This window comes from Canis lupus, chromosome 8 (genome assembly GCF_048164855.1).
Source record: "Canis lupus baileyi chromosome 8, mCanLup2.hap1, whole genome shotgun sequence".
NCBI lineage: Eukaryota > Metazoa > Chordata > Mammalia > Carnivora > Canidae > Canis > Canis lupus.
Genome location: NC_132845.1, coordinates 41338474 through 41364488, shown reverse-complemented (window position 1 = coordinate 41364488; position 26015 = coordinate 41338474). Strand labels below are relative to the sequence as shown.

At 44.2% G+C, this 26015-nt stretch overlaps 1 protein-coding gene across 1 annotated transcript in view; it reads left to right on the top strand.

Annotated features, from left to right (window-relative positions):
* The window catches only part of LOC140639186 (ectonucleotide pyrophosphatase/phosphodiesterase family member 7-like), a 33321-nt gene extending 9159 nt beyond the window's left edge, over window positions 1-24162 (top strand). Inside the window, exons 2-5 of the mRNA XM_072837684.1 lie at window positions 9284-9429; window positions 17059-17685; window positions 19950-20187; window positions 24119-24162. Of these exons, the coding sequence (XP_072693785.1) occupies window positions 9284-9429; window positions 17059-17685; window positions 19950-20187; window positions 24119-24162 (1055 nt within the window). The remainder of the gene's footprint in view (window positions 1-9283; window positions 9430-17058; window positions 17686-19949; window positions 20188-24118) is intronic.
* The last annotated feature ends 1853 nt before the right edge of the window (window positions 24163-26015 follow it).

Genomic DNA, 26015 nt, shown 5'->3' with positions numbered 1-26015 from the left:
CGTGATCCCGGAGACCCGGGATCGAATCCCACATCGGGCTCCCGGTGCATGGAGCCTGCTTCTCCCTCTGCCTGTGTCTCTGCCTCCCTCTCTCTCTCTCTGTAACTATCATAAATAAATAAAAAATTAAAAAAAATTTTTAAAAAGTGCCATAAGCTGAGTGGCCTAAAAAAAAAAAAAAAAAAAAAAAAGCTGAGTGGCCTAAAGCAATACAAAGTCTAGAGGCCAGAAGCCCAAAATCAAAATATCAGTGGGCCATGCTCCCTTTACAGGTTCTAGGGGAGAATCTTTCCTTGCCTCTTCAGCTTCTGGTACCTGCCAGCATTCCTTGGTTTGTGGTCACAGCCTTCCAATATCTGCCTGCACGGTCATGTTGCCTCCTCCTTTTCTGTCTGTGTCCCCTCCTCTTCTGTCTCTTATAAGGAAATTTGCCTTTGGTTTTAGAGCCAACATGGGTAAATCTCTTCATGTAATGATTTTCAGGATGATCTCTTCATGTCAAAATCATGAACCAATTACATCTGTGAAGACCTAGTTTCCAAATAAGGCAACATTCACAGGTTCTGGGAATAAGAATATGAACATATAATTCGGTGGGGGGCTCCATTCAGCCCACTATAGTGGTAAGAGGAGAAAATGAAGTGAGAAAAAAATGTAGAGGACAGATCTCATTTCTGTAACAGTGGAGTAAGGCAGGACAAGGGTAGAACTGTGTGTTAATAGAGTTCCCAGATGGAACTCAAGTGCAGCTGTCTGCTTCCAGCTATTCAGAGAGAAAGTTTCTGTTTTTGACAGCAGATTAAAGGAAAAGGTGGAGTATGTGAAAGCCCATTCTCTGTTGGCCTAGTTCCTAAGGAATCATGCCTCTGCCTTAGGGCCATTCTCAAGTCTTATTCAAGGATAAAATGACTTATAGATGAGCATAATTAAAAAGCAATGTCAAAAAGCAGCAGCAGCATTTTTCATTTGCACTTACCCATGAGCAAGAGCAGTTTAGTAAAATGGGCTTCTAAGATTTTATATTCTCTGTCCAAAAAATGGCTGCCATCATGAGTCCTCGTGTTGGAGACAAGCCTCAATTCTGTAACAGTAGTTGATAAGGTTTTAAATTTTGATTGGTTCACCTGTCCTCATTTCAAGTACTTTTGCTATGGGTCCAGTAGATTATCAATGGGTGGCACTCTGGTGTGTAAACTTGGGTGAGTGTGGTTTTGAGCTCCAGTGGGGGCTGTCTTCCCATCAGTGTCTTGGCTGTTCTTCTCAATAAGCTTGTCAGCTCAGGAATGGAACACTGGATTGATTTATGGTGGTTGGTTGATGTGATTTGGCAACTGTTTTTTCCTCACTGATTTCATACTAGCTGGCTAACACAACATTTTCTTCTTTGGTTTTGGGAATGTGAACTTAAATGAATCACAAATCAGGAGGAAAATGAAGACATGCTTATAGTCTATATGATAGATTAAAGGAATTAGTGACTAACATATAGCAGTTCCTCAAATTTTTGTTAAAGAAAGAAATGCATTAAAGTGTATCTATGCCCAAATGGACTATCTGTAAATATACACTCTCACACCTGAAAATTAGTAGGTAGGAACAGAGCAAATGTTTAGAGCAGAGGAGGAGGCATGCCCTTATTCAGTTATTAAGTTATGGTATGGATTCTTTTAATCCATTAAAGTATATTTTTTCCCAAATTGACTTTGAACTAAGTTAGTTTCTGTTTACTACTTGTTCAGATCATACCCAGCCATCTGCAAATGGGGCAGAAGTAAGAGGGAGTTTGTTCAATTAAATTCAACAAATATTGTTGAATGTCTAGTAAGGATATAATCCTATGCTTTGTGCCAGGGATATATCAGAATAAACAAGGCACAGCCCTACTCTTAGGAAGTTTATAAACTAATGGAATAAACATATTTGTAGGCAATCATCTGAAATTCAAGAGGAAATGAGATGGATGCTAAATGGAAAGTATACGGGATCCCTGGGTGGCGCAGCGGTTTGGTGCCTGCCTTTGGCCCGGGGCGCGATCCTGGAGACCCGGGATCAAATCCCACGTCGGGCTCCCTGCATGGAGCCTGCTTCTCCCTCTGCCTGTGTCTCTGCCTCTCTGTCTCTCTCTGTGTGACTATCATGAATAAATAAATAAAATCTTTAAAAAAAATGGAAAGTATAAGCAGGATAGAATGGCATGAGTGCCATGTGTGCCCAGTTCCAATGGTACTCCCTGACTCCTCTGCAATGCAGCAGAGGCACCCATTTCTTGTATGATCTGAAGGCCCATGAAGGTTTGTATTTAGATAGGTGTAAGTCAGGTCTAGTCGTGACCTTAGGATCAGGAAAAAAAAAAGGAATCGCTTTCATCTATCACAAGCCAGGAATAGCCTAGAACATCAGCAAAAACGGAAAAATCTGCAGGTTCTAGAGCAGAGCTTCTGGGCCAAGAATCCAGGACTGAGATGATGAGAAAAAACAAGTTATGAACCAACTCAGCCATTTTTTTCATCATAATCAAAAAAAGAAAAGCCCATCAGCAGTCTTACTGGGTAGATACCAGACCCTATTTTAGTTCAAACTTTGGAACTAACCTCTCAAGTCTTCTAACAATGGCCAAGAGAGTGGTTTGCCCACAACAATATAACTGAACAACACTGTTCGCTTGTTTCCAAGTGCATATCATGTGAGAAGTTTAGATCATTAACAAAAAAAAGCACTAAGCAAACCCAGGCTACATAATCCTTTCAGCAAGGTAACTGACAATGGGTACAACTGGGGCAGGATATTATAAAACCATCTCTATCTACTTCTGCCCAAGCAGTGAACTGCTTAGTTTTAATAGTTAAAAATCACAGCAAATACAGTTGACATTTGAACAATATGGGGGTTACTGAAGGTGAAGCCCCACACAGTTGAAAAATCCATGGATAACTTTTGACTCCCCAAAAACTTAACTACAGATAGCCTACCATTGACCAGAAGCCTTACTAATAACAGGGATGATTAATATGTCTTATATATGCATAATAGTCTATATTCTTACAATAAACTAAGCTAGAGAAAAGAAAAAAATTTTTAAAGATTTTATCTATTCATGAGAGACAGAAAGAGAAAGGCAGAGGGAGAAGCAGACTCCCCGAAGAGCAGGGAGCCCAAGGTGGGACTCAGTCCCAGGGCCCTGAGATCATGACCTGAGCCAAAGACAGACACCTAACCAACTGAGCCACCCAGGCTCCCAAGAAAAGAAAATGTTATTAAGAAAATCATAAGGAAGATAAGATACATCAACAGTACTGCAGTGTATTTATCGAAAACAACCTGGCGTATAAATGAACCCACACAATTCAAGCCTATATTGTTCAAGGTTGAACTGCATTTGCTCTTGCCTTCCACCAGGCTCCAGCATCACCTCTTCTGTGCAGCCTTCCCTGAACCCCTTTTCTGTGTTCCCAATGCACTTTGTTCGGCGTCTATTGAAGTGTTGATCACCAGCTATGTCAGGAAACAACAGCTGTTAAAACACAGAAATCCTTTCATGCTAGCTCAAGAGAAACAACTGCCCTGCAAGGCTCTAACAGGCAAACTCAAGCAAGGGAACCAAATGAGAGACAGAGAAAATAGAAAACAGAGTGAAAGAAAGCAGACCTTATGTTTCTGGTTCTCAAAAGCCTAGTGTCTTCTAATCAGCCCCAAGAACTCTCTTGTCTCTGCTCTACTCACTCACAACCAGTTTTCTCTTTTTGCTCCGAGCCCACCATGAGCTGATTAGCTACTGCATCTCTTGGTTTAAGTCTTGAAAGAGAGAATTGGGTTTCTCACCAACCAATTGAATGTGGGAAAGAGATGTCATGTGGTAAAAATATGGTGCCTAGCCCTGCCTCTCAGCAAGGCCCATTCCTAGGGGAGGTCTTTTTTTTTTTTTTTTAAGATTTTATTTATTTATGAGAGACACCAAGAAAGAGAGGCAGAGACAAGGCAGAGGGAGAAGCAGGCTCTATGCAGGGAGCCTCATGTGGGACTCGATCCCGGGACTCCAGGATCACGACCTGAGCCGAAGGCAGATGCTCAACCACTGAGCCACCCAGGCATCCCTCCTAGGGGAATTCTAAGAGAAGGTACCTGTGAGCATTACAGGCACCCCAGAACATCCTTTATCTCTTTTTAACTCTCTCCCCCCATCCCTTAGACTGTAAATGCTATGGCACAATCAAGGACAATACTTGGCTCAAAATGTTTGAGAAAGAGAGGATTTGGATCAAACACTGGACTTGATGGTTTCCCAAATTCACCCTGCAAGTGTTTGAGATATAAACAAAGGTCTCTGAAAATCAAGAGAAAGGAATCAAATCTAGCTGGCTTGGTTCCCACACCTGAAACGCTCAGTTGAGTGAATGCGCCTTGCCATAACTGGTATGGTGTGGAAGTAGGCATTATACCCAGATTTTTTTTAATTTTATTTATTTATTCATGAGAGACAGGGAGAGAGAGGCAGAGACACAGGCAGAGGGAGAAGCAGGCTCCATGCAGGAAGCCCAACGTGGGACCCAAACCCAGGTCTCCAGGATCACACCCTGGGCTGTAGGCAGGGCTAAACCACTGAGCCACCTGGGCTGCCCTATACCTTGATTAAAGCATAAGTAGCAAGCACCAGGAATCATGTTCTCTAGGAGAGCTCATCCTACTTCCTATTTAACCTGCGTAATTGCCCACATCGCAGACATGTAAATGACATGGATGACAGACTGTCAGAATGGATAAAGCCAGAAAGGCCCTTGGAAATCATCAACCCTTTCATTTTTAAAAAAGATTTATTTATTCATGAGAGATACAGAGGTGGGGGGCAGAGACATAGGCAGAGGGAGAAGCAGGCTCCCCACAGGGAGCCCATGTGGGACGCGGTCCCAGATCCGAGGATCACGCCCTCAGCGGAAGGCAGATGCTCAATCGCTGAGCCACCCCAGGCGTCCCTCAACCCTCTCCTTTTATGGAGGGGAAGACTGATTCCCAGGGAGAGAGCAGGTGCTTACAAGAGCCAAACTAAGGTGTCCCACCTCTGAAAGCAGCCCCCTCTGTGCCATTGCACTGCAGGGAGGACAGCGTCATCTGACCCAAGTGAAACCAGTTCCTTTGCTGCTACTGGAACTCCAGGCACGATCAACAGTGTTGCCTTCACACAGCTTTTCCAGTCCGGTCCCTGACTCTCTCCAGAGTTGAAAATGCAATTTTAGTAAAACTGCTGCTCTCTGCAGCTGTTCATTTCTTAGCATTTCCCATCCTTTGTCTTGTTCTGCCCACATTCCAGAACTGGCCCTTAACCAGGATAAAGAGCCTTGAGCAGTAGGAAGGAGGAACCAAGGGGCAGTGAAATGTCTTCTGGGTCATTGCTGGTCCCAGCTGCTGGCTGGATTTAGAACATGCCTTTTAAGTGTCAGAGTGGAAATAACCCAAACACCATGGAGACAGTTCCCTTTGTGCAATTACTGGGACTAGCCATGCCACAGAATAGAAGGGTCATACTCCCTGAACTCATTTTAGGTTAGGTGTTTGAAACTTGGGTGACATCTCTTTGAGGGAAAAATGGATTCTATTATTGGTTCCCAGAGTAGTCTACTTAACTGATATCATAATTGACCTCTGGGTCCCAGAGCCTGGAAGACAGAATTACTGGAGGGAGAAGTTTCTGTGCCTGCAGCATCCTCTGCTTCTTTCAATCCCTCCTCCAAATCCCCCCAGTGTCTTTGGGCACCCAAGCTTCCCCAGATACTGAAGTACTCCAGGTTTTGATGGCTACCTGCTCTCCCTTTGGTCACTCAGAGGAGCTGCTATCAACCCAGATTTTGGAGTAATGAGCAGTCTGCTAGAACTAATCCACATCCATATGTGAATGGCTAATAGCCCCTGAACCAGTAGTCTGACATGTCAGTGGGCACTAGAACCACCTGGAGAGCTTGTCAAAATGCAAGTTCCCAGACCCCACCCAAGAGGTGTGAATTCAGCAAGGCCTAGAAGGAGACCAGGGAATTTGTGATTTTTAACAAGTAGTTCAATTGATTCTAATGTTGGCAGTATAAAATACCATGGATAAATACTAGACTAGGTGAATTGACAGATGTTTGTCACTTTAGGGTGATTTGCTCTTTACTGGGCAGGAAGAGTCACCTAGAACAGAATCCAGGATTTACAAGTTAAAAAAAAAAAAAAGGCAAAAGCAAGCTATTCCCTGGATGATTTGACCCTGTACTTCCGTTTCATCTGCTGTGATATGGCACAGCTCAGCCATGAGAAAGTTTGGACACTATAACAAGGAGACAATTCATTGTAGATTTCAAAAGGCTTCCATTACTCATTCCCGAGGCTCTAAAAGTTCTTGCCTACTTGGGCCCCACCTATCCATAACAAAGTACTCTCACCTGTGGTGTTTCACCCCACTCCTGACATACGGTATAGCAGAGGGATTAAGAGCCCAGACTGCAATGCTCAACACCACCAGTCATTCAGGAAATGCACATCAAACCCAACAAGATACCATTGCACATCCACTAGGTTGGCCATAACCAAAAACAGGAAGATAACAAGTGTTGATGAGGATGTAGAGAAACTGGAACTGCTAGACACTGTTGGTGGGAATGTAAAATGGCACAACCACTACGGAAAATAGTCTGGTAGCTCTTCAAAACATAGAGTCACCATGTAACCCCAGCAATTCTATTCTGAGATATATACCCAAAAGAATTGAAACCAGATACTTATATATGAATGCTCATAACAGCATTAGTCACAATAGCCAGACAACCCAGAAACAACCTAAATGTGCATCAATGATGGATGCATAAACAAATTCTGGTCTATTCATACAATGGAATATTATTCAGCCATAAGAAGGAATGCAGTACAGGGCAGCCTGGGTGGCTCAGCGGTTTAGCACCGCCTTCAGCCCAGGGCGTGATCCTGGAGACCAGGGATTGAGTCCCATGTCAGGCTACCTGCATGGAGCCTGCTTCTTCCTCTGCCTGTGTCTCTGTCTCTGTCTCTCTCTCTATGTATCTCTCATGAATAAATAAATAAAATCTTTAAAAAAAAAAGGAATGAAGTACAGATATACGCTACAACATAGATGAACCTAGAAAATATGAAGCTAAGTAAAAGAAACTAGACACAAAAGGTCATATATTGTGAGCTTTCATGTCTATGAAATGTCCAGAGCAGGTAAATCAATAGAGACAGAAGCAGATTAGTGGTCAATAGCGGTTGGGGGAATGGAGGACTGGAGAGTGACTGCTAATGCGTAGTTTCTGCGTAGGGTGATGAACATGCCTTGGAACTAGAAAGAGATGATTAGGGATGCCTGGGTGGCTCAGAGGTTGAGCATCTGCCTTTGGCTCAGGGCATTATCCTGGAGTCCTGGGATTGAGTCCCGCATCCCGCTTCTCCCCCTGCCTATGTCTCTGCTTCTCTCTGTGTGTGTCTCTCATGAATAAATAAGTAAAATCTTAAAAAAAAAAAAAAGAATGAGATTATTATTGCACGACATTGTGACTATACTAAATGATACTGAATTGTGCACTGAAAATGTTAATAGCTGGGATGCCTGGGTGGCTCAGTTAGTTAAGTATCTGCCTTCAGCTCAGGTCATGATCCCAGGGTCCTAATATAGAGCCCTGCATTGGTCTCCCTGCTCAGTGGGGAGCCTGCTTTTCTCTCTCTCCCTCTGCTGCTCCCCCTGCTTGTGCTCTCTCTCTCTCTTTTTCTTTCTGTCAAATAAATAAATAAATTCTTTAAAAAACAAAATGTTAATGGTTAATTTTATCTTATGTGAATTTTACCTATTAAAAAAAGTATGGGCTGTGGCCAAGCCTCCTGGATTCAAAGCCCAGTTCTGCTACATGATTTTGAGCAAACTCTGCGCCTGTTTCCTTAAAGAGAGAACTCTCTAAAGGAGGGGCTATGATAGTAGCCACCTTGCAGGGTTGTTGGGAGCATTAGATGAGTTAATGTCCCTACATCTTAGCTTATGACATGGTGGTAAATATGTGCCATGATTTCATCACACAAACCCTATATGCTAGTATTCAGGCAACCGAGGCCAGGCAGGTTAGGGGCTTGTTTAAGTTCACACATCAAGTTCAAAAGCCAAGTCAGGGTTGGCATTCAGCTCTCTTGGACTCTAGGTCCATGCTTTTCCACTGTTGACCATCCAATTTTATTCCTGATCAGGGATCTTGACCCCAAAGCCCTAATCCCTGACAGAAGCACAACTTCTTTCAGTGCCCCTAAGTGTGGTCTACCTACAAGGCAGAAACCATAAAGCAACAATGGTTTTTGCTTCTTCCCAGCTGAGGGTTTTGGCCATCCTAAGGGGACTTTACCCACCAGCAGCCTGGCAATGACTGAGCCAGTGAAGAGCTTTCCCTTCTCAGTTTCCATGACTATCAAGTTCTAGTCACAAAATGTCCTGCCTTGATTTAACTGGGAAATAGGAGAAATCATCACTATCTTATTACAATCACTAGGGTCACCCAGAGGATTCTGTCCCAGCAGGTAAGGAAGTGGACTCTGCTATCCCCATGGATCTTTTGGTTCACTCTTTAGACTGACCCCCAACATGTACTCCCCTTTTCCTTGGCACAATGTAAGGTTACAGGTTTTTTCTGTATCTGGTTCATTCTTATGTTTTCAAGAATAATCTAGCTTAATCACATTCCTCAATATCTGCCTTCCCTCTCTAAGGAGAGAGAAAAAGGTCTATACCTAACTATGTCAGAAATCCTTCCTAATTCCATTGTTTTCCTCAAACAGCATGGGAGTCCTAGGAAAATCCCTGTGATGTTTCCCAAGAATTGGGCCCACTGGATATTCAATATTGAATCAGATCATTGCCAGCAGAAGACAAGGAAAATCATTCCATAGGAAATATCCAAATTCCAGGCTCTTACCTTCTGGACACAGAATAACCCAAGTAACCTGGCCTCCCCATGCCCTGCCTTCCCTCCCACATCAGGCTCCACAGTCAATACCAGCTTCCTCCAAGACTGTGAGGTCTGTTCCAGGGAGTAGATCCAATCTGGCAGTTGTGAGATACAATTAGCCCTTCCTTTATGGCCACCAACATTTGCACCTCCAGAAAACCAAGTCTGAAGCTCCAGGGCAGCCACCCAGAGCAGCAATCCCCCAGAAGAAGTAGGCCAACCAGAAGGATGTTGGGGGAGATCTTAAGATCACTTTGATACCCCCGGCAGTATCCATTCATAGAACTTACCAGCACCTTCCCTCTTTCATTCCCAAGGTCGCTGGATTGAAGATCATGGTGTGATTCACAACATGATGTTTAACACAGAGACACGCTGGAAGTACTCCTTCAAGACTACACAAAAGAAGACTGAGTGGTGGGACAATGGTGTTCTCCCCCTCTGGATCACAGCCCAGAGACAGGTACTATCAGAAACCCTGGTTTGACTTCCAGGGACACTGCTTCTCATTCCTATGCATGTGGGACGGGGGTTAGAAGCTGTGATCTTGGACAGCCCCGGTGGCGCAGCGGTTTAGCGCCGCCTGCAGCCCAGGGCGTGATCCTGGAGACCCTGGATCGAGTCCCACGTCGGGCTCTCTGCATGGAGCCTGCTTCTCCCTCTGCCTGTGTCTCTGCCTCTCTCTCTCTGTCTCTATGAATAAATGAATAAAATCTTTAAAAAAAAAAAAAGCTGTGATCTTGAGAAAGTGACTTAACTTCTCTAAACATGTTACCCTAAATGTTTAATGGGAATAACAATGATGTACTTATTTAATAGATTTGATGTAAGTATTAAATGAAATATGCATTTAGCCATTATCGACGGATGAGTCTTTTGAGGGCAGAGTCTAGCTTAAACATGATTGTACCTCCAGGGCTCACCCTAGGGTCTGAATTCAGCAGCTCTTTCAGAAATAACTGTTTATACACTGGCCTCAGACTTAAGCATAAAAGCCCTTAATAATGAAGTTGACCATTTAATGAATCTTCAGACCATGAAAAACTCTGAGAACATTCACTTGAAAGGATTCCAGTGGCCATTTATTATTGCTTCAAAAAGGCAGACATCAGAGCTGCATGTTTAAGTCCCCGTCCCAAATCTTCTGTCAGCTTCGTGTTTTCTTAATCAGCTTCCACAATCATCACTTCAGAGTAGAACCTCCTCGTCTTCCCCAAGATACTAACCTTTGCTCCAAAGGTCCCCTTTTCACTGGCACTTCATCTCTGTGCTCCAACATACACAGGCGTGTCATGCAGCAAGGTAGTGCTGTTGCAGCTCAGAATGCAGGTTGTGGACTTAGACTCCCGGAGCAGAATCTGGCCAGCTCCACCCTTGTCCGCCTGTGTGACCTTGGGCAAAAACCTCTTTTCTGTGCTTGATTTGCCCCACCCATAAAATAAAGATTATCAGAGTCCCTGCTTCTTAAGCTCATTGGGAAGGTTAACTGAGATAATGCATATAACATGCTGAAAACAAAATGTTCAAAAATTCTTAGTCATTAAAGGAGGCTGAATCATTATAGTGCTTCAGCTGGTCACTACAGCTCTAAGCTAGAGCCATCCGATAGAACTTTCCTTGATGATGGACATGTTCTACTGCACACTGTCCAACATGGAAGCCACCAGCCACATAGGATTATTGAGCCTTTGAAATGTGACTAATGAGACTGAAGAACCAAAATTTTAATTGCATTTAATTTTTATTAATTTCAATTTAAATCTAAATACCACGTGTGGTTAAAGGCTACAATATTGGGCAAATTAGCTCTCAGGGAATCATAGGGGATTGTCAATGAGTCTACTTCAGCTCCATCTTTCCCCTGTCAGGCTCTAGACTCTTTCCTCTTCTGTCACTTTTTTTTAAAAGATTTTATTTATTTATTCATGAGAGACACAGAAAGAGAGGCAGAGACACAGGCAGAGGGAGAAGCAGGCTCCATGCAGGGAGTCCAAAGCGGGACTCAATCTCAGGACCCCAGAATGACGACCTGAGCCGAAGGCGTAGGTCAACCACTGAGCCATGCAGGTGCCCCTCTGTCACATTTTTTTAACTTTGAGGCAGAGATCATGCAAATTAATCCTGTCCCCCCCGCCAAAAAAAAAATAGCATTCATAACTTTACTATATGTGCCTAGTACTGACTTAAGTGCTTTACATTTATTAATTTATAATAGTTCTTTGGTAGGTGCTTTGACTATGCCCATTTAACAGGGAAGTAAACTGAAGCCGAGAGCACTGCCATAACTTCTCAAAGTCACAAAGCTATCAAAAGGCAAAGCTGAGATTTGAATTCATTCTGGGTTCAGCAACTCTTAACTCTTAACCATAACATATTACTTCTTTGGCTAATACATTTAGCCGTGGATTTCATAGTGAATCACGTATTTGTCTTGCTGCTAGGGAGGTGTGGGCAGTCTTCATTAATTCACTGTTCAAAACCCAGGACCTCCCTAGTCTCTTGGTATGGTATTTATTCATTGATATGAGGCTTCTGGTAGCATTCTTTCCTGTAGTTTTTCTTATTCATGGTTCTTGTCTCATTGCCACTTGTTTTTAGGACTTTGTTTCCTTCTGCTCAATTCATACTCAGAGTGTTCTTCCTCTTTGCTGAATTCATAAGTGGTTGTGCAAAAACAGGATCTGGTGCAGGGCCAGGTGACTGACAACATGCCATGTGTTTGGCAAGTGAAAGTCAAGCTGGTATATCTCATTCTACCATTGACATCCTGCCATGGGACAGGACCATTGGCCAGCTCCTTGAGGAGTTGCCAGGAAAGCTGCCTCAATCAGAGCAAACCTATGGCCCCAGGTCAGCCTCCCAGTAACAGTATACCAACTGCCTTAAAGGTTATTCAGGAGCCCATCTATTAGGGGAGTGGCCTGACTTGTATGCATCACTGGGAAAATCCATCCTTCTCCTGAGTCTCTTCCAGGCAGGCTTGGTGGAGATTGAGGCATTCACCTTTAATAGGACTAAAATGTTTTCCTTCCATGACACTAATGCTTCCAGAGTCCATCAAGATACATAAGAATTGACATGCCTTGTGGATGATGCCTAAAAAATAGGATTCCTGGCCACATTTGTTTCCATAATTCACAGCCCAGGAACATATCCAGACTCCAGAAAGACTTCGCTAATGGTCAGGGTATGAAAAAAGATGCTCCATTTAGAGCAAGCTTGGATTTTAAATGAGCATGCCTGGTAACTGAACATGACTAATGACTGAAGTGGTTCACCAAGTTCAGAAGTCCTAATCCTCAGAGAAAGGCAGGCACCCATGACTTAAAGACCCAGGAAAACCAGGGCAGCCCCAGTGGCTCAGCGGTTTAGCGCCACCTTCAGCCCAGGGTGTGATCCTGGAGACCCAGGACAGAGTCTCACGTCAAGCTCCCTGCATGGAGCCTGCTTCTCCCTCTTCCTGTGTCTCTGCCTCTCTCTCTCTCTCTCTGTATCTGTCATGAATAAATAAATAAAATCTTTAAAAAAAAAAGGCCCAGGAAAACCATAAAAACCTAGGAGCATGTTTTACCTCTCTATGGAGGACCTATAGAGCATAGTAAGGAGTGAAATGGAAGGGAATGTTCTGAGTGACATCCCCATGGCTGCCAAGAGTCTCTATCAGGACCATTGTAGGCTACAACTAAAAGGGGATTTGGAGAGAGGGTGGGGAGGGCAGCTACAGCTATCACTGTAAGCCAGGTCTCCTAGACTTGGAAGAGCTGTGAGCAAGATGATGCCAGCTGCTTTTGCCTAGAGCATTAATAACAAGATAATTCATCCCAATATTGACCCAAAGCATGTCTTTATTATGCATCAAAAGGCTCTAAGAATAATAATCTGACCTCCAAAAGGGTGTGGAAGGGGAGAAAAATAGAATCTTGGCCACCTGTCTCCTTCCGTTCAGTGACTCCTCTGGAGCACAGAAAAGCAATGAAAACACTCAGAATCAACCTTGACTTCTGAATATCACATACATGGAGTCCATCTCTTTCCACTCAATCACTTCCTAAAAGGAGAAACTAACTCCTTTCCCTAAACCACACATACTTCCCACCAAAGCACAACCATGATGAAATATGTTCAAGGAAAAAAAAAAAAAAGAAAGAAAGAAATATGTTCAAGGGCCTTCCTTTTTTTTTTTATTATTATTATTTTTTTTTATTGGTGTTCAATTTACTAACATACAGAATAACACCCAGTGCCCGTCACCCATTCACTCCCACCCCCCGCCCTTCTCCCATTCCACCACCCCTAGTTCGTTTCCCAGAGTTAGCAGTCTTTACAAGGGCCTTCCTAAAACAAGTTCACCTTGTGACTTTCACTCTATCCTAAAGGAAGACAAGACAAAATGCAAAATCAAACTGAAACTTCTGTTCTAATGATTAGTTCTGAGAAGTTTGGTGGACTCTGTTCAAAACCCAAGGATTTTGCCCATAGGAAGTACCAACTCTCGTTTTAAAAAAGCAACTTAAGAGTAATAGCCACATTGATGCAACACTACACTAAGGAAGAATAATGAACCTAATAAAACCAGCGATTTTCCAATTGCTATTGCTACTGGAAACACTGATTATGCTAATTAAAGGGTAGAATAGTAAATACCCACTCTTTTGCATCCTATTAAGTGCTCAGATTATTTCTCAGAAGTATTTGTTGAAAATAGCACTTTTGATTATCACAGGTCCCAAATAAGCAGAATTGTGTGAGTGTGTGTGTGTGTACACACACTCAAACATGCATTTCTCTCTGTAGCTTCTTCCATGGAGAAGTATAACTCTTAAAATCCCTATAGGACAAAATGAAAAAAAAAATCATAGTTTCCTAAGGCTACAGCTTGAGATATCTTTAAAGAAGGTGTGCGTTGTAGGACGCCTGGGTGGCTCAGCGGTTGAGCATCTGCCTTCAGCTCAGGGTGTGATCCCATGGTCCTGAGATCGAGTCTCACATCAGGCTCCCTGCATGGAGCCTGCTTCTACCTGTCTCTGCCTGTCTCATGAATAAATAAATAAAATATTAAAAAAAAAGAAGGTGTGCATTGAGAATACAGCACAAGAAACCAATTTCAAGTTGGGAACACCTGAGATTTAACATGGAAACATCAAGAAGTCAACCGGATATGTAGAGCTGCCTAAGTCCCTCATAATGTTAATGTCAGTTTATTCTAGATAATAAAATAGCCAGTCAAACTATGTTCTACAAAATGTTGAAAGTTTTATCCTTCCAGCCAATTCCATACTTCAGAGCAAAGTCAATTTATATGTAAGTTAAACAAAGTACCATCGCTAAAAACTGAGAATTATGAGTAATGCCAATCAGAAATGCAATAAATAAATATTAGAGGATTTGCAAGTTAAAGCAACCATAGAAATTCTATTATCAGAAATGAAAATGTGTTGCCTGAAGAGATTACAAATAAGATGCTAGAACCCAAAAAAGAAAGAGCTTCTGTAACTATTTCCATAAGTTAATCAGAAGTGAGAATAGGATGGGTTTTGCACCCATAAAAGCAGATGCAATTCATGCATTCATTCAACATGTATTTAACCAACAATTACCACCTACTGTAAGCCAGGCTTCTTCTGGGTCCCAGGAAAAGAGCAGTCAATAAAATCAACATGGTCCCTGATCTCATGGAACTCACATTCTGAGAGAGGGAAAAAGACAGTAAACAAGAAACATATTAAGATAATTTCAGATTGGGTAAAGTGCTTTAGAGAAAATAAAACTAAACCACATGATAGAAAATGAATGCTGGAGGGCAGAGGATACAATATTTCACCTATAGCTATAAATAGCAGAGCTTCTGGGCCTTGCACAGTATTTAGTATTAAGACTTCTGTCTTGGGATGCCTGGGTGGCTCGGTGGTTGAGCATTTACTTTTGGCTGAGGTCATGATCCCAAGGTCCTGGGATGGAGTCCCGCCCCAGGCTCCCTGCAGATAGCCTGCTTCTCCCCCTGCCTATGCCTCTGCCTCTGTGTGTGTGTGTCTCATCAATTAATAAATAAAATCTTTTTAAAATAAAAGACTTCTGTCTTATTTCAAGTTTCAGGGATTTGGTACATGTAAGGCATTGAGGGAGAGTTCTCAGGAGATAGGAGTGAGGGAAACTGAAAGGGCAGAAGGTAAGTGAGATGTGATCACAGTTAGAGACCAGCTTCAGCCTAATCCCACAAAGACCTTGGAGCATAAATTGCACCTCCATGGTATCCCAACCTGAGGCAAGGAAGCTGGTCTTTTGTCCTCCCAACAGTCAATCACTGGCCATGGGCAGCTAGGAGTGAAGGAGCATTATAGAACACCTTCCCAGGTGAGGCAAGATTTGGTCACTTGGCTGAAAGTCTGAAGGTAATTTTCTAGAATGTGGAGCAGCTGAAGTGAATGCGAGCACAATGGTCCTGTAAGAGGATCTGGGTAGAAAGCCAACAGTATCCCCTACAACTTCCAAATTGCTTTCCTGCTTCTCTCTCTCTCTCTCTCTCTCTCTCAAACAGTACATTGGAAGTTCTGTCATTACTCTTGGTCATACTTTTCTGCTCGTTTGTTGACCAATTAGCCACAACCCAGGTGCCATTATCCCAAAATTATTCCTGGTCATTTATTCTCCATTCCAAATCAACACACTGATGCCACCATCATCCTTGGTTCTCCTAAAACCAATGAACTTTTGAGTTTTTCAGAACATCAAAATCTTGGCTGATACAGGAAGTGTCACAGTACATTCTTCAAGTTAATAGCTTTGCTAAGACAAAACAAAGTACTTGCTCCCCAAATGAGGTCATTCATTCACTAAACCAAAAATCCATTGAGCCCCCACTATGTACATGTCCTGGTGGAGGAGCTCCTTTACAACAGGACTTATTTAGTGAGATGTGTCCATCTCATTGTTAGCTCATCGGTGAGCATATATAATTCTTTTTCCTAACAATTTTACCAAGCTTTGTCAAAAGCCACCTTTCTGCTGAAGTGGATCACTGAAGAATATTTTCATGACTTTGCAATCATGTATGTTGTTAAAAACAACCCCACTTTTGGTCCAAAGCCTTCCTCTGGCCCTTTCTCCTCCTACTCAGAAGTCCCAAGATCAAATTTCATTGGCTCTGACTGAGACATGGGCCCAAGACTGAACCAACTGCTGTGGCCAGTGGATGCAATATCCTCTGCCACAATCACATCCCACCTCTGGAGCCTGATGTGAAATCCACACATCCCAAACCAGCCAGAAGCAAGGGCAGAGTCTCTAAGGGAAGTGAGGGTTCTCTAAACCAGCAGAAGTGGAATGGGTGCTGGGCAAACCTATTAACTATCCTCTACACAATTTGGGGAAGGCTTTGTGGTGGTTTGCTAGACCTGGAGGCAAAGAAAAGAGTGCCTACCACATGCAAAACATAATCCCAACACTTCATCTTGAAGTTATCTGGCTTAATCCTCACAAAAATACAATCAACTTTTTGGCATTTTATATGTAGAAACACTGAACCATAAGATATTAAAGAACTCACTCACCATCACCAACATAGAAAGTATCATTTTTCCTCCACTCCAAGGCACTTTTTTTTCATTTTACCATCTCTAAAGTTGGAGTGCATCTTACAATCAGTGGAGTGTTGTGGATTAACAGGCAGCATTTTGGGGATCCCTGGGGGGTTCAGCAGCTTAGTGCCTGTCTTTGGCCCAGGGCGGGATCCTGGAGCCCCGGGATTGAGTCCCACGTCGGGCTCCCGGCATGGAGCCTGTCTCTCCCTCTGCCTGTGTCTCTGCCTCTCTCTCTCTCTCTATGTCTATCATAAATAAATAAAATATTAAAAAAAACAGGCAGCAGTTTTCTTCTAGGAGCACGTAAAATAATAGCATGTCTTGCAACAAACAGTGTTGTAGATTTGATGAGATCCTGGTGAAGCCAGGAATGAAGTCCAATCCCATCTGACTCCAAAGCTCACGTGTTCTCTATGCCTTTGGACTAGGGCAGGGACATCAACAACTTAAGCTTTGCCTATTATTACAAAGATATAAGAAACAGCCCTAATAGAATTCTCTTCCTGTGTTTACAGGGGAGGAAGACAGCATCATTCCACTATCCTGGGGGAGGTGCAAAGTACAAAGGGGAGGCTGTTCAGCGGTCCCTGGTGGAGTCTTATACTCACCCAGATAGCAACGAGACAGAGTGGAGGGAGAACATTGATATTGTCATGAACTGGTTCACCAAGGAAGACTTTGACTTTGTTACTCTGTACTATGGAGAGCCAGATAACGTGGGACACAAATTTGGGCCTGAGACAGAGAACAGACGAGTGATTATTCAGCAAATCGACAGAACTATTGGGTACCTGGTGGAAGCCATTGAGAGGCACAGCTTGACCAACCACCTCAATGTCATCATCACATCAGACCATGGCATGACTACTGTAAAAAAGAAACCCAATGTCACTGAGATCCTCTTGATTGACTACATCAAGTTCAACGACTCGGTCAAGTTTGATATCGTGGACTATGGTGGCTTTGGGATGCTCCTGCCCAAACCAGGGCAAGAGGAAGCTCTTTACCAAGCGCTGAAGAATGCACACCCTCACCTCAATGTATACAAGAAGGAGGAATTCCCAGAACGCTTCCATTTTGCCAAACACAAGCGGGTCCTGCCAATCTTGATGTATGCCGACTCTGGTTATAACATCAATGGGGTGAGTTGATTCTAAAATGAATAAAGTCATCTTGGGTCTGGGAGACAGCCTCTAGAGAGAAAGAGTTCTGAAAAAAAAACTAAAATATAAGCGGTAACCCACTGTTTCCTAAGTGTTTCCCACCCCCAACCCCATATCCCACCCAACCAACCCTTCCCATGTCACCACTATGCAATAATAATGACAAACATCCCTCCCTGACCAAGGCTCTGTCCAGCCCTGTACTAAAATTTTAACATGAGTTATTTCATTTTTGTTTTCCCAACAACCCTAAAGATATATACTCTTATCTCCCCCATTTTAATGAGGAATAAACCAAAGCTAGAGAGAAGTGACTTGGGATTAGAAGTATAAGCCTGAGGGATCCCTGGGTGGCGCAGCGTTTTAGCGCCTGCCTTTGGCTCAGGGCGCGATCCTGGAGACCCGGGATCGAGTCCCACGTCGGGCTCCCGGTGCATGGAGCCTGCTTCTCCCTCTGCCTATGTCTCTGCCTCTCTCTCTCTCTCTCTGTGTGTGTGAGTGACTATCATAAATAAAGAAAAATTAAAAAAAAAAAGTATAAGCCTGAGGTTTGAACCCAAGCCTGTGTGCTTGATCATTATGCACAGTTCACCAGTATATTCACACACACACACACACACACACACAAAACAACCAAAAAAAAAAAAAAAACACACACACACACAAAAAACACCTGCTGGTTGCCCTTTGCACATATCAAAAATAATAATGATAATAATAATACTAAGCAAACTTGTTCACAAACAAAATTATACACAAATGCTCACAGAAGCATTATTCATAATAACCAAAAAATTAAAACAATCCAACTGCCCATCAATTGATAAATGGATAAGCGCAATATAGTATATCCATATAATGGAATATTATGTTGCCATTGAAAGGAACAAAGTACTGATACATGCTACAACTTGAATGAACCTTGAGAACACTATGATCACTGAAAGAAGTTAGATACAAAGAACTACATATTGTATGATTCTATTTAAATGAAATGTTTAGAATAGGCAAATCTATAGAGACAGAACACAGATTGGTGGTTGTCTAGAGCAGGTGAGAGATGTCAGGGGAAAATGGGGAGTGACTGATGAAGGTACAGAGTTTCTTTGGGGGGTGATGAAATGTTCTAAAATTGATTGTAAAAAAGTAAAATAAAATTGATTGTAGTGATAGCTGCACAGCTCTCAAAATTTTAAAAATCAGAGTAGTACATTTTAAATGAGTATATTGTATGGTATACATATTATATCTCAACAAAGCTGCTATGAAAAAATAAGCAAATCTAAAAAAAATAATAATAAGCAAATCTAAAGAAGAAAATACCAAAATCAAAGTTAATTGTGAGACATAAATGAGGTGGTCTGTTTTTTGTAAACTACCAACCAATAATTCATGGCAGAACAAAGTTTAGGTGGTATCTAAACATCACATGACAGAAGACCATCCCAGGTATAGCTTGAAGAACGCTCATCCTAGACTATGGACAGGAGCTGAACATTATAATGATGTTTGCAATCTGCATACTCTTGTATTGCTACAAGTTCAGAGTATAATAGGTATGGGAAAACTCATAAGGTTATTGTTTAACATTGATGGAAATAGTCACAGCAAAATGCAACAATTTATTGATAGTTTGCAATCCCTCACACGGCCCAGGTTATTGAGGATGTATGCCCAAAGCTCAGGTCTTGCCGAGAGATCCCACAGTCACTGGCCTCTTTGTAAATCTTCATGATATAACAAGTTGAGAGTGATGTGAAGGAATTTAATGAATAGTCACATTCCCAACATAACTAACCAGGTTTGAGGGAGTAGGGAACCTTCTGAACTGATCATTAGGCAGAAAATCCTTCGAGTCTTAATTCCTCTCACTGAGTCTACTTCTCGGATCCCCATCCACCTGCTTGCTTTGGTGGGCACAGTGAAGTAGGGGTTACAGGTGTTACTTTTCTCTCTTCATGATTGAGGATCTTGCAAAGCACATGAGGCCATCACCAGAGGCACTATGTTTGAGCCTATTGTCAGTATTCTTGCTGTGTATGCTTAGAATGGGTATGCTTTCTTTATTCTCTTTCTTAAAGATCTTTCATTCCTGTTCTTCTCTTTGGCACTACAGAGCAGAGTCCTTCCTTCCTTATTTAGATTTTCAAAGATTTCATGGATCTGACAAGCATGACAATAACTAAGGGACAGTTTTCTTTCAGGGGATTGGAATCTAAAATGGCTTTTTTGTTATTTTTCAGCAATTTATAATGTATTTCAACAAAGGAGATCATGGCTTTGATAATGTCCTCATGGACATGAAGACCATATTCAGAGCTTTTGGGCCAGATTTCAAGAAGAATCACCTAGCTGAGCCTTTTGACAGCATCCACATCTACCCACTCATGTGTAAGCTCCTGGGGGTTACCCCAGAGCCCCACAATGGCTCCCTGGCAGTCACTCAGGAAATGCTTGTGGACTCATATGACCAGCAGCCAGGTGAGATACAAAAACAACCACTGGAAAATTGATAGTGTGGTCTGTTCTGTCCTGAGAAAAGAATCAAAAATAGGTTGGAGTGGAGGAGGGGGAGGTTGGTGACAGAATCAAGCAGAAAAATCCTGTTTCCCTGGCAGCTTTGGCACCCCCAGTGCAAGACAGCAGCAGCTCTAAACAGATAGCAGAGGAAGTAGGGAATCCCTCCACATGTTGGTGGCATTATATATAATGCCTCTGGGGCAAAAGGAAGGCTCTCCATAGAAAAAGTCAAGCAATAATCCTTCTGAGCCTCAGAAATCACATGCAGTCGCCTCCTGATGCCCCTTCTAAATACAGAAATGCAGACTTCCTTCAGCAGTTCAGTCCTTGCTGGTGCCTGGAAGAAAGCTGCTCACAGAGGAGGGAGGAATGAAGCTTTACCATTCCACTCACTGCTGAAAAAAGGGAGAAGGAGGTGGTTCCTGTAAATAAGGTTGCTAATTCTTAAGAATTCAAAATCTTAAACCTGGGTGATATAAAGGAAGAATGGAATCATCTCTGAGAATTCAGTTGTTTGCAAACACTGGCCAGCTATTTTTCTGCAGTGAGAGACTTAGAAAGTCCCCGGTGATTTATTATACTTAAAACAACTATGCTCAATTAAAACAGAGTACAAAGGACAACCTTTTCCCTTCTTCTAAGCCTTGCCCACGGTCCTCCTTTTTTTTTTTTTTTTTTTTTTTTTTAAGATTTTATTCTTATTTGGGCAGCCTGGGTGGCTCAGCGGTTTAGCGCCACCTTCAGCCCAGGGTGTGATCCTGGAGACCCAGGATCAAGTCCCAGTTAGGCTCCCTGCATGGAGCCTGCTTCTCCCTCTGCCTGTCTCTGCCTCTCTCTCTCTCTCTCTCTCTGATGAATGAATGAATGAATGAATGAATGAATGAATGAATAAATAATATTTTTTAAAAGATTTTATTATTTACTTGACAGAGAGAGAGAGCACAAGCAGGGGGAAGAGCAGAGGGAGAGGGAGAAGCAGGTGCTGAGCAGGGAGCCTAACATGGGGCTCAATCCCAGGACCCTGGGATCGTGACCTAAGAAGAGGGCAGATGTTTAACTCATTGAGCCACCCAGGTGCCCTTGCCCACGATATTCTTGTGAACTTACAGGAAGCAGGCCATTTTATAGGAAATTAATTAAATGAATGACCAATTCACCAAACTATCTTTTTTAAGTTTTAGAGTTTTGCTACAACTGTTTGGCCCCTGCCCCTGTCCCATAGCCCATTGGGAGCCTGGTGTAAGGTTTTTGACTGTCTCCAGTTACCAATAAGCAGGATGTCCCACCAACTGATTTTCAGCAAATTGGCTTTTAGCAAATTGGTCACTTGGCAAAGTGGTCATTAGGAAAATGGGTCATTTGGCGAATAGGTCGTTTAGTAAATCGGCTTTCAATGACTTGCCCTACAAGGTTTCTCTACAGTGAGCACTTTCTTGGGTTAAATGTACATTTCATTTCCTTAATTAATATTCACCAGAGCCTGGATTGAAAACTTCCCAGGGACCCAGGAGCATCCAGAACAGCCTCTTAATAATCTGACAATTAAAAACCACCTGATAGGGAACCCTGGGTGGCGCAGAGGTTTAGCGCCTGCCTTTGGCCCAGGGCTCGATCCTGGAGACCCGGGATCGAATCCCACATCGGGCTCCCGGTGCATGGAGCCTGCTTCTCCCTCTGCCTATGTCTCTGCCTCTCTCTCTCTCTCTCTGTGTGTGTGTGTGTGTGACTATCATAAATAAATAAAAATTTAAAAAAATAAAAACCACCTGATATTTTATCAGGAGCAGAGACACAGAGGACATTGGCTCTCCAAAAGACAGCGTTGGGTCTCGCGAGTGTCACAGGATTTCTTGCAGTTCTGTTTGTTGGTAGCGTGATATACACAGCCATTCATCGGAAAAAGAAGTGAGTATTCTTCGGGCTTCCCATGGTTAATCAGTGCACATTGTAATAATCCACTTCAAGCACTTCCTGCACACCAAAAGGGGTCCTGCACTTTGAGAACCCAGCAACCAGGGGCCAGATTCATGACTTGTGACCTGAGTAACCACTCAAGGCCCAAGGCTCAGGAGAGTCCCCAACTTGGTTTAATAATCTGCTGTTGCCATTTCAGAATTCTTGATTTTTTTAACAAGGACCCTGCAGGGACGCCTGGATGGCCCAGTGGTTGAGTGTCTGCCTTCGGCTCAGGGCATGATCCCGGGGTCCAGGATCAAGTCCCTCGTCCAGCTCCCTGTGGGGAGCCTGCTTTTCCCTCTGCCTATGTCTCTGTCTCTCTCTCTCATGAATAAATAAAACCTAAAAAAAAAACAAGGACCCTTTATGTTCATCTTGTACTGGACCCCCCAAATTACATGTATTAGTTTTCCACAGCTGCAGTAACAAAGTACCACAAACTAGCTAGCTTAAAACAACAGGTATTTATTGTCTTGCAGACCTGGAGGGTAAATATCCAGAATCAAGTTGTCGGCAGGGCCAGGCCACCTCTGAAACATGTAGGGGAGAATCCTTCCTTGCCTCTTCTAGCTTCTGGTGGTCGCTGGCAATCCTTGGTATTCTTCAGTTTATAGATACATTCATTCCAGTCTCTGCCTCCATCATCACATGGCCATCTTCTTCCTGTGTCTCTATCTTTACCGTGTTCTCTTCTCTTATATGGACACCAGTCATGGTATTTAGGGCCCTCTGTAGCCAGGATGACCTCATCTTAATTATATCTGCAGACTCTATTTCCAAATAAGGTCACTAGTATCATAAGGTCCTAAGTACCAGGGGTTAGGACTTCCAACATTTTTTCTGGGAGAGACACAATCTAATTCGTAACACTGGTTCTGCCACCAACCATAGGATTATAGAGCCTGGTGCACCTCTTTCTATATCTCAATAATTATATTCCTTATTATACCCAACCCTGGCCATTATTCTGCTTTAACACAGCTCCTATCTCTATAGAACGGAAGGCACCTGAACACCATAAACAGCCTAAGGAAAGTGAGAACTTTACTTAACCTTAACTCCATTACAAAACCCACATTTAATGTAATTTATATTTGAACTATAAAAATTTCCTATAAGTTGAAACATGACCTATAAAGGTCTCTACCCTGAAGCAACATTTTAAAAAGAAATCAATTGGTCCTTTTCTACAGAAACCATTAGCTATAGGAGAGATAAAGGAAAAAACTTCAAGGTACTGATTAAATTGCCATGCCCACAGCATAATTTCTAAAAGGCAACCATTCCATACAGTTAAAATGTATTAGGTGGTGGTGGTTGTGGTGGTTATTATTATTATTATTACTATTACTATTACTATTATTAGAAGCATCAAATCCAGAAACCAAATCTTTAATATAGCATGTGCACATACGTATTCCCTCTTGCTGCTGGCAGGACTGTGGGATGTGTCGTAATGCTTCTCTTCATATAGACACCCCCTGGAATTTTTAGTTTTTGTGTTAAATGACAGTCCTAATCATCTCTTACACCTGAACGTACATCTAGGAGGTCACAGAGACATAAAAAAAATCCCTTCAGTGCCTTGATTCTTCCAGATTCAGATCTGAGATATATGACCTTGTGACCTTTGTCTCTCCTAAGAGCTCACACCCCAAAGTAAAGGTTTCTTCCAAGTGCAAGTCGGTGCTATGCCCCACTTGGGGGGCCTTTCCCAACCTACATTCCTTCTATGGCATCAGGGAAGGCTGAACCAGCCTAGATTTATTAATATCTTAGTATAACATCATACAGTATTACTTATTATGGCATTGACTGTACATGCCCTTTTGCTCCTTAGAAGAAAGGCAATTAATAGCTATTATGTGAGTTAACAGAATGAGCCTAATATTTATGAGTTTGACCCTTTCCCACTGGTTTTCATTGTCTACTGCAGGCAGAGAGCTGATCAAAACAGCAAAAGTGGACCAATCCGCCTGACCCAGTTCTGAAGCATCATTCCCTTAGGACCAAGACTCAGCCCTGGCCGAGACTCATCGCCATATCTCAAGTGATTCTACCTCAGGATATTATGACTAAGGGGGTTTCTGCAACGTGCGACCCAGAAACCATTAATTCTGTGTAAAAACACAGCAATAATCACAGTCCACCATCTTTATTTAAATCAACGGGGTCAATGGAATAAAAGAAAAACCATTCTTGTGTTGGATCCTGAGCTCACCTGGTGCTGGTGGGAGAACAACAGATAGGAGAATAAATGAATTCAATTAGAATTCATTCTCCTCTCTCGTTCTCGGAGCTGAGCAGGGCTCGGTGTTTCTCATCTGAAAGGGGTAATAAGATTTAATCTGTCCCTTCATCTACCTTCTGCAAGTATATTTAGCAAATTAGCTCTCGAATCTTCCAAATGGAGTTTTATGAGAGATGTGCTAAAAGGAAGCGCGTTAGACTGCGAGCCCAGCTCAACTTCCAGGGGCAGCACGGTGGGCTGCCGAGTCTCTTGCCTTTCACTCCAGACGTAAATCGTGTAAGGAAAACAATTATTTTTTCCTTTCCTTCCCCACCCCCACCACCCCAGAAGCCCTCTTACTCTTCTTTCACCCTCCTTGCCCGACAAAGTCCGACTTCTCCAGCCAGTCCTCCTAGTTCCGGGAGCTCACCTGCACGGCAGGTATTGCCGCAGGCACCTCTCCCCACACTTGTCTGGCCCTCAGCTCAGGGCCTACGTCGTCCGCGTGAGCCCCGGAGCCCCCCCACGGGCAGCTCACGCCCCCCCACGGGCAGGGACGGCTCCCGGGTTCCCTCGCGGGTTCCCTCACGGTTGCATCCCCTCCCCCCAGCGCCTGACAGCACGGAGCACACAGTAGGCGCTTCCTAAGTGTCTGGTGAGGGTAAGACTGACTGGGTTAGGGGCAGGCCCGGAGGCTGGGGGTGGTCCTGCCTGCTGTAGAGGAGGTCGCGGCGAGGATGTGACCTCGACCTGACCCTGCCAAGGTCAGGGGCCCCTCCCCCCGCCCCGATGGGGCACCGTGCAGAGGGGACTAAACTGCGCCACAGCCTCCAGGGGGAACGCGTCAGGTTCTGGCGGGGCTGGGGGGCCCGCTCCTCCTGCGGCGCCCCCTGGGTCCTGCCCGCCCTGAGCGGCGAACCCGCACCTTGAGCTGAAGGCGGGGCGGCGAAGCCCACCCCGGGTCCGAGGCACAGCCTTGCAACGCGAGGCTCCCTCGCTCCCAGGAGCGCAACGGGGAGGGGCCATGCGTCCGTCCACTCGGTTGCCGCCAAAAGGACCCTCGTGAAGTAGCGGGAACAGCGGGAATGATTACCTTGCCCTTCGCCTGACTGGAAGCTGCCAGAGAGCCGTCGCCTCTCGCCTGCACGCTCTTGGCGCCAAAGCCCTGACCCCGCCCCTCAACCTCCAGGCCCCGCCCCATCCAACCCTGGCCCCGCCCCCCACACCGCCCGCGGCGCCTGGCCCCGCCCCCCGGCCGCCCCGTCTCCTGGGCAACGCCGCGGCCCCGCCCCATCCAACCCTGGCCCCGCCTCCCACGCCGCCCGCGGCGCCTGGCCCCGCCCCCCGGCCGCCCCGTCTCCCGGGCAACGCCGCGGCCCCGCCCCATCCAACCCTGGCCCCGCCTCCCACGCCGCCCGCGGCACCTGGCCCCGCCCCCTGCCGCCCCGTCTCCCGGGCAACGCCGCGGCCCCGCCCCATCCAACCCTGGCCCCGCCTCCCACACCGCCCGCGGCACCTGGCCCCGCCCCCTGCCGCCCCGTCTCCCGGGCAACGCCGCGGCCCCGCCCCATCCAACCCTGGCCCCGCCTCCCACGCCGCCCGC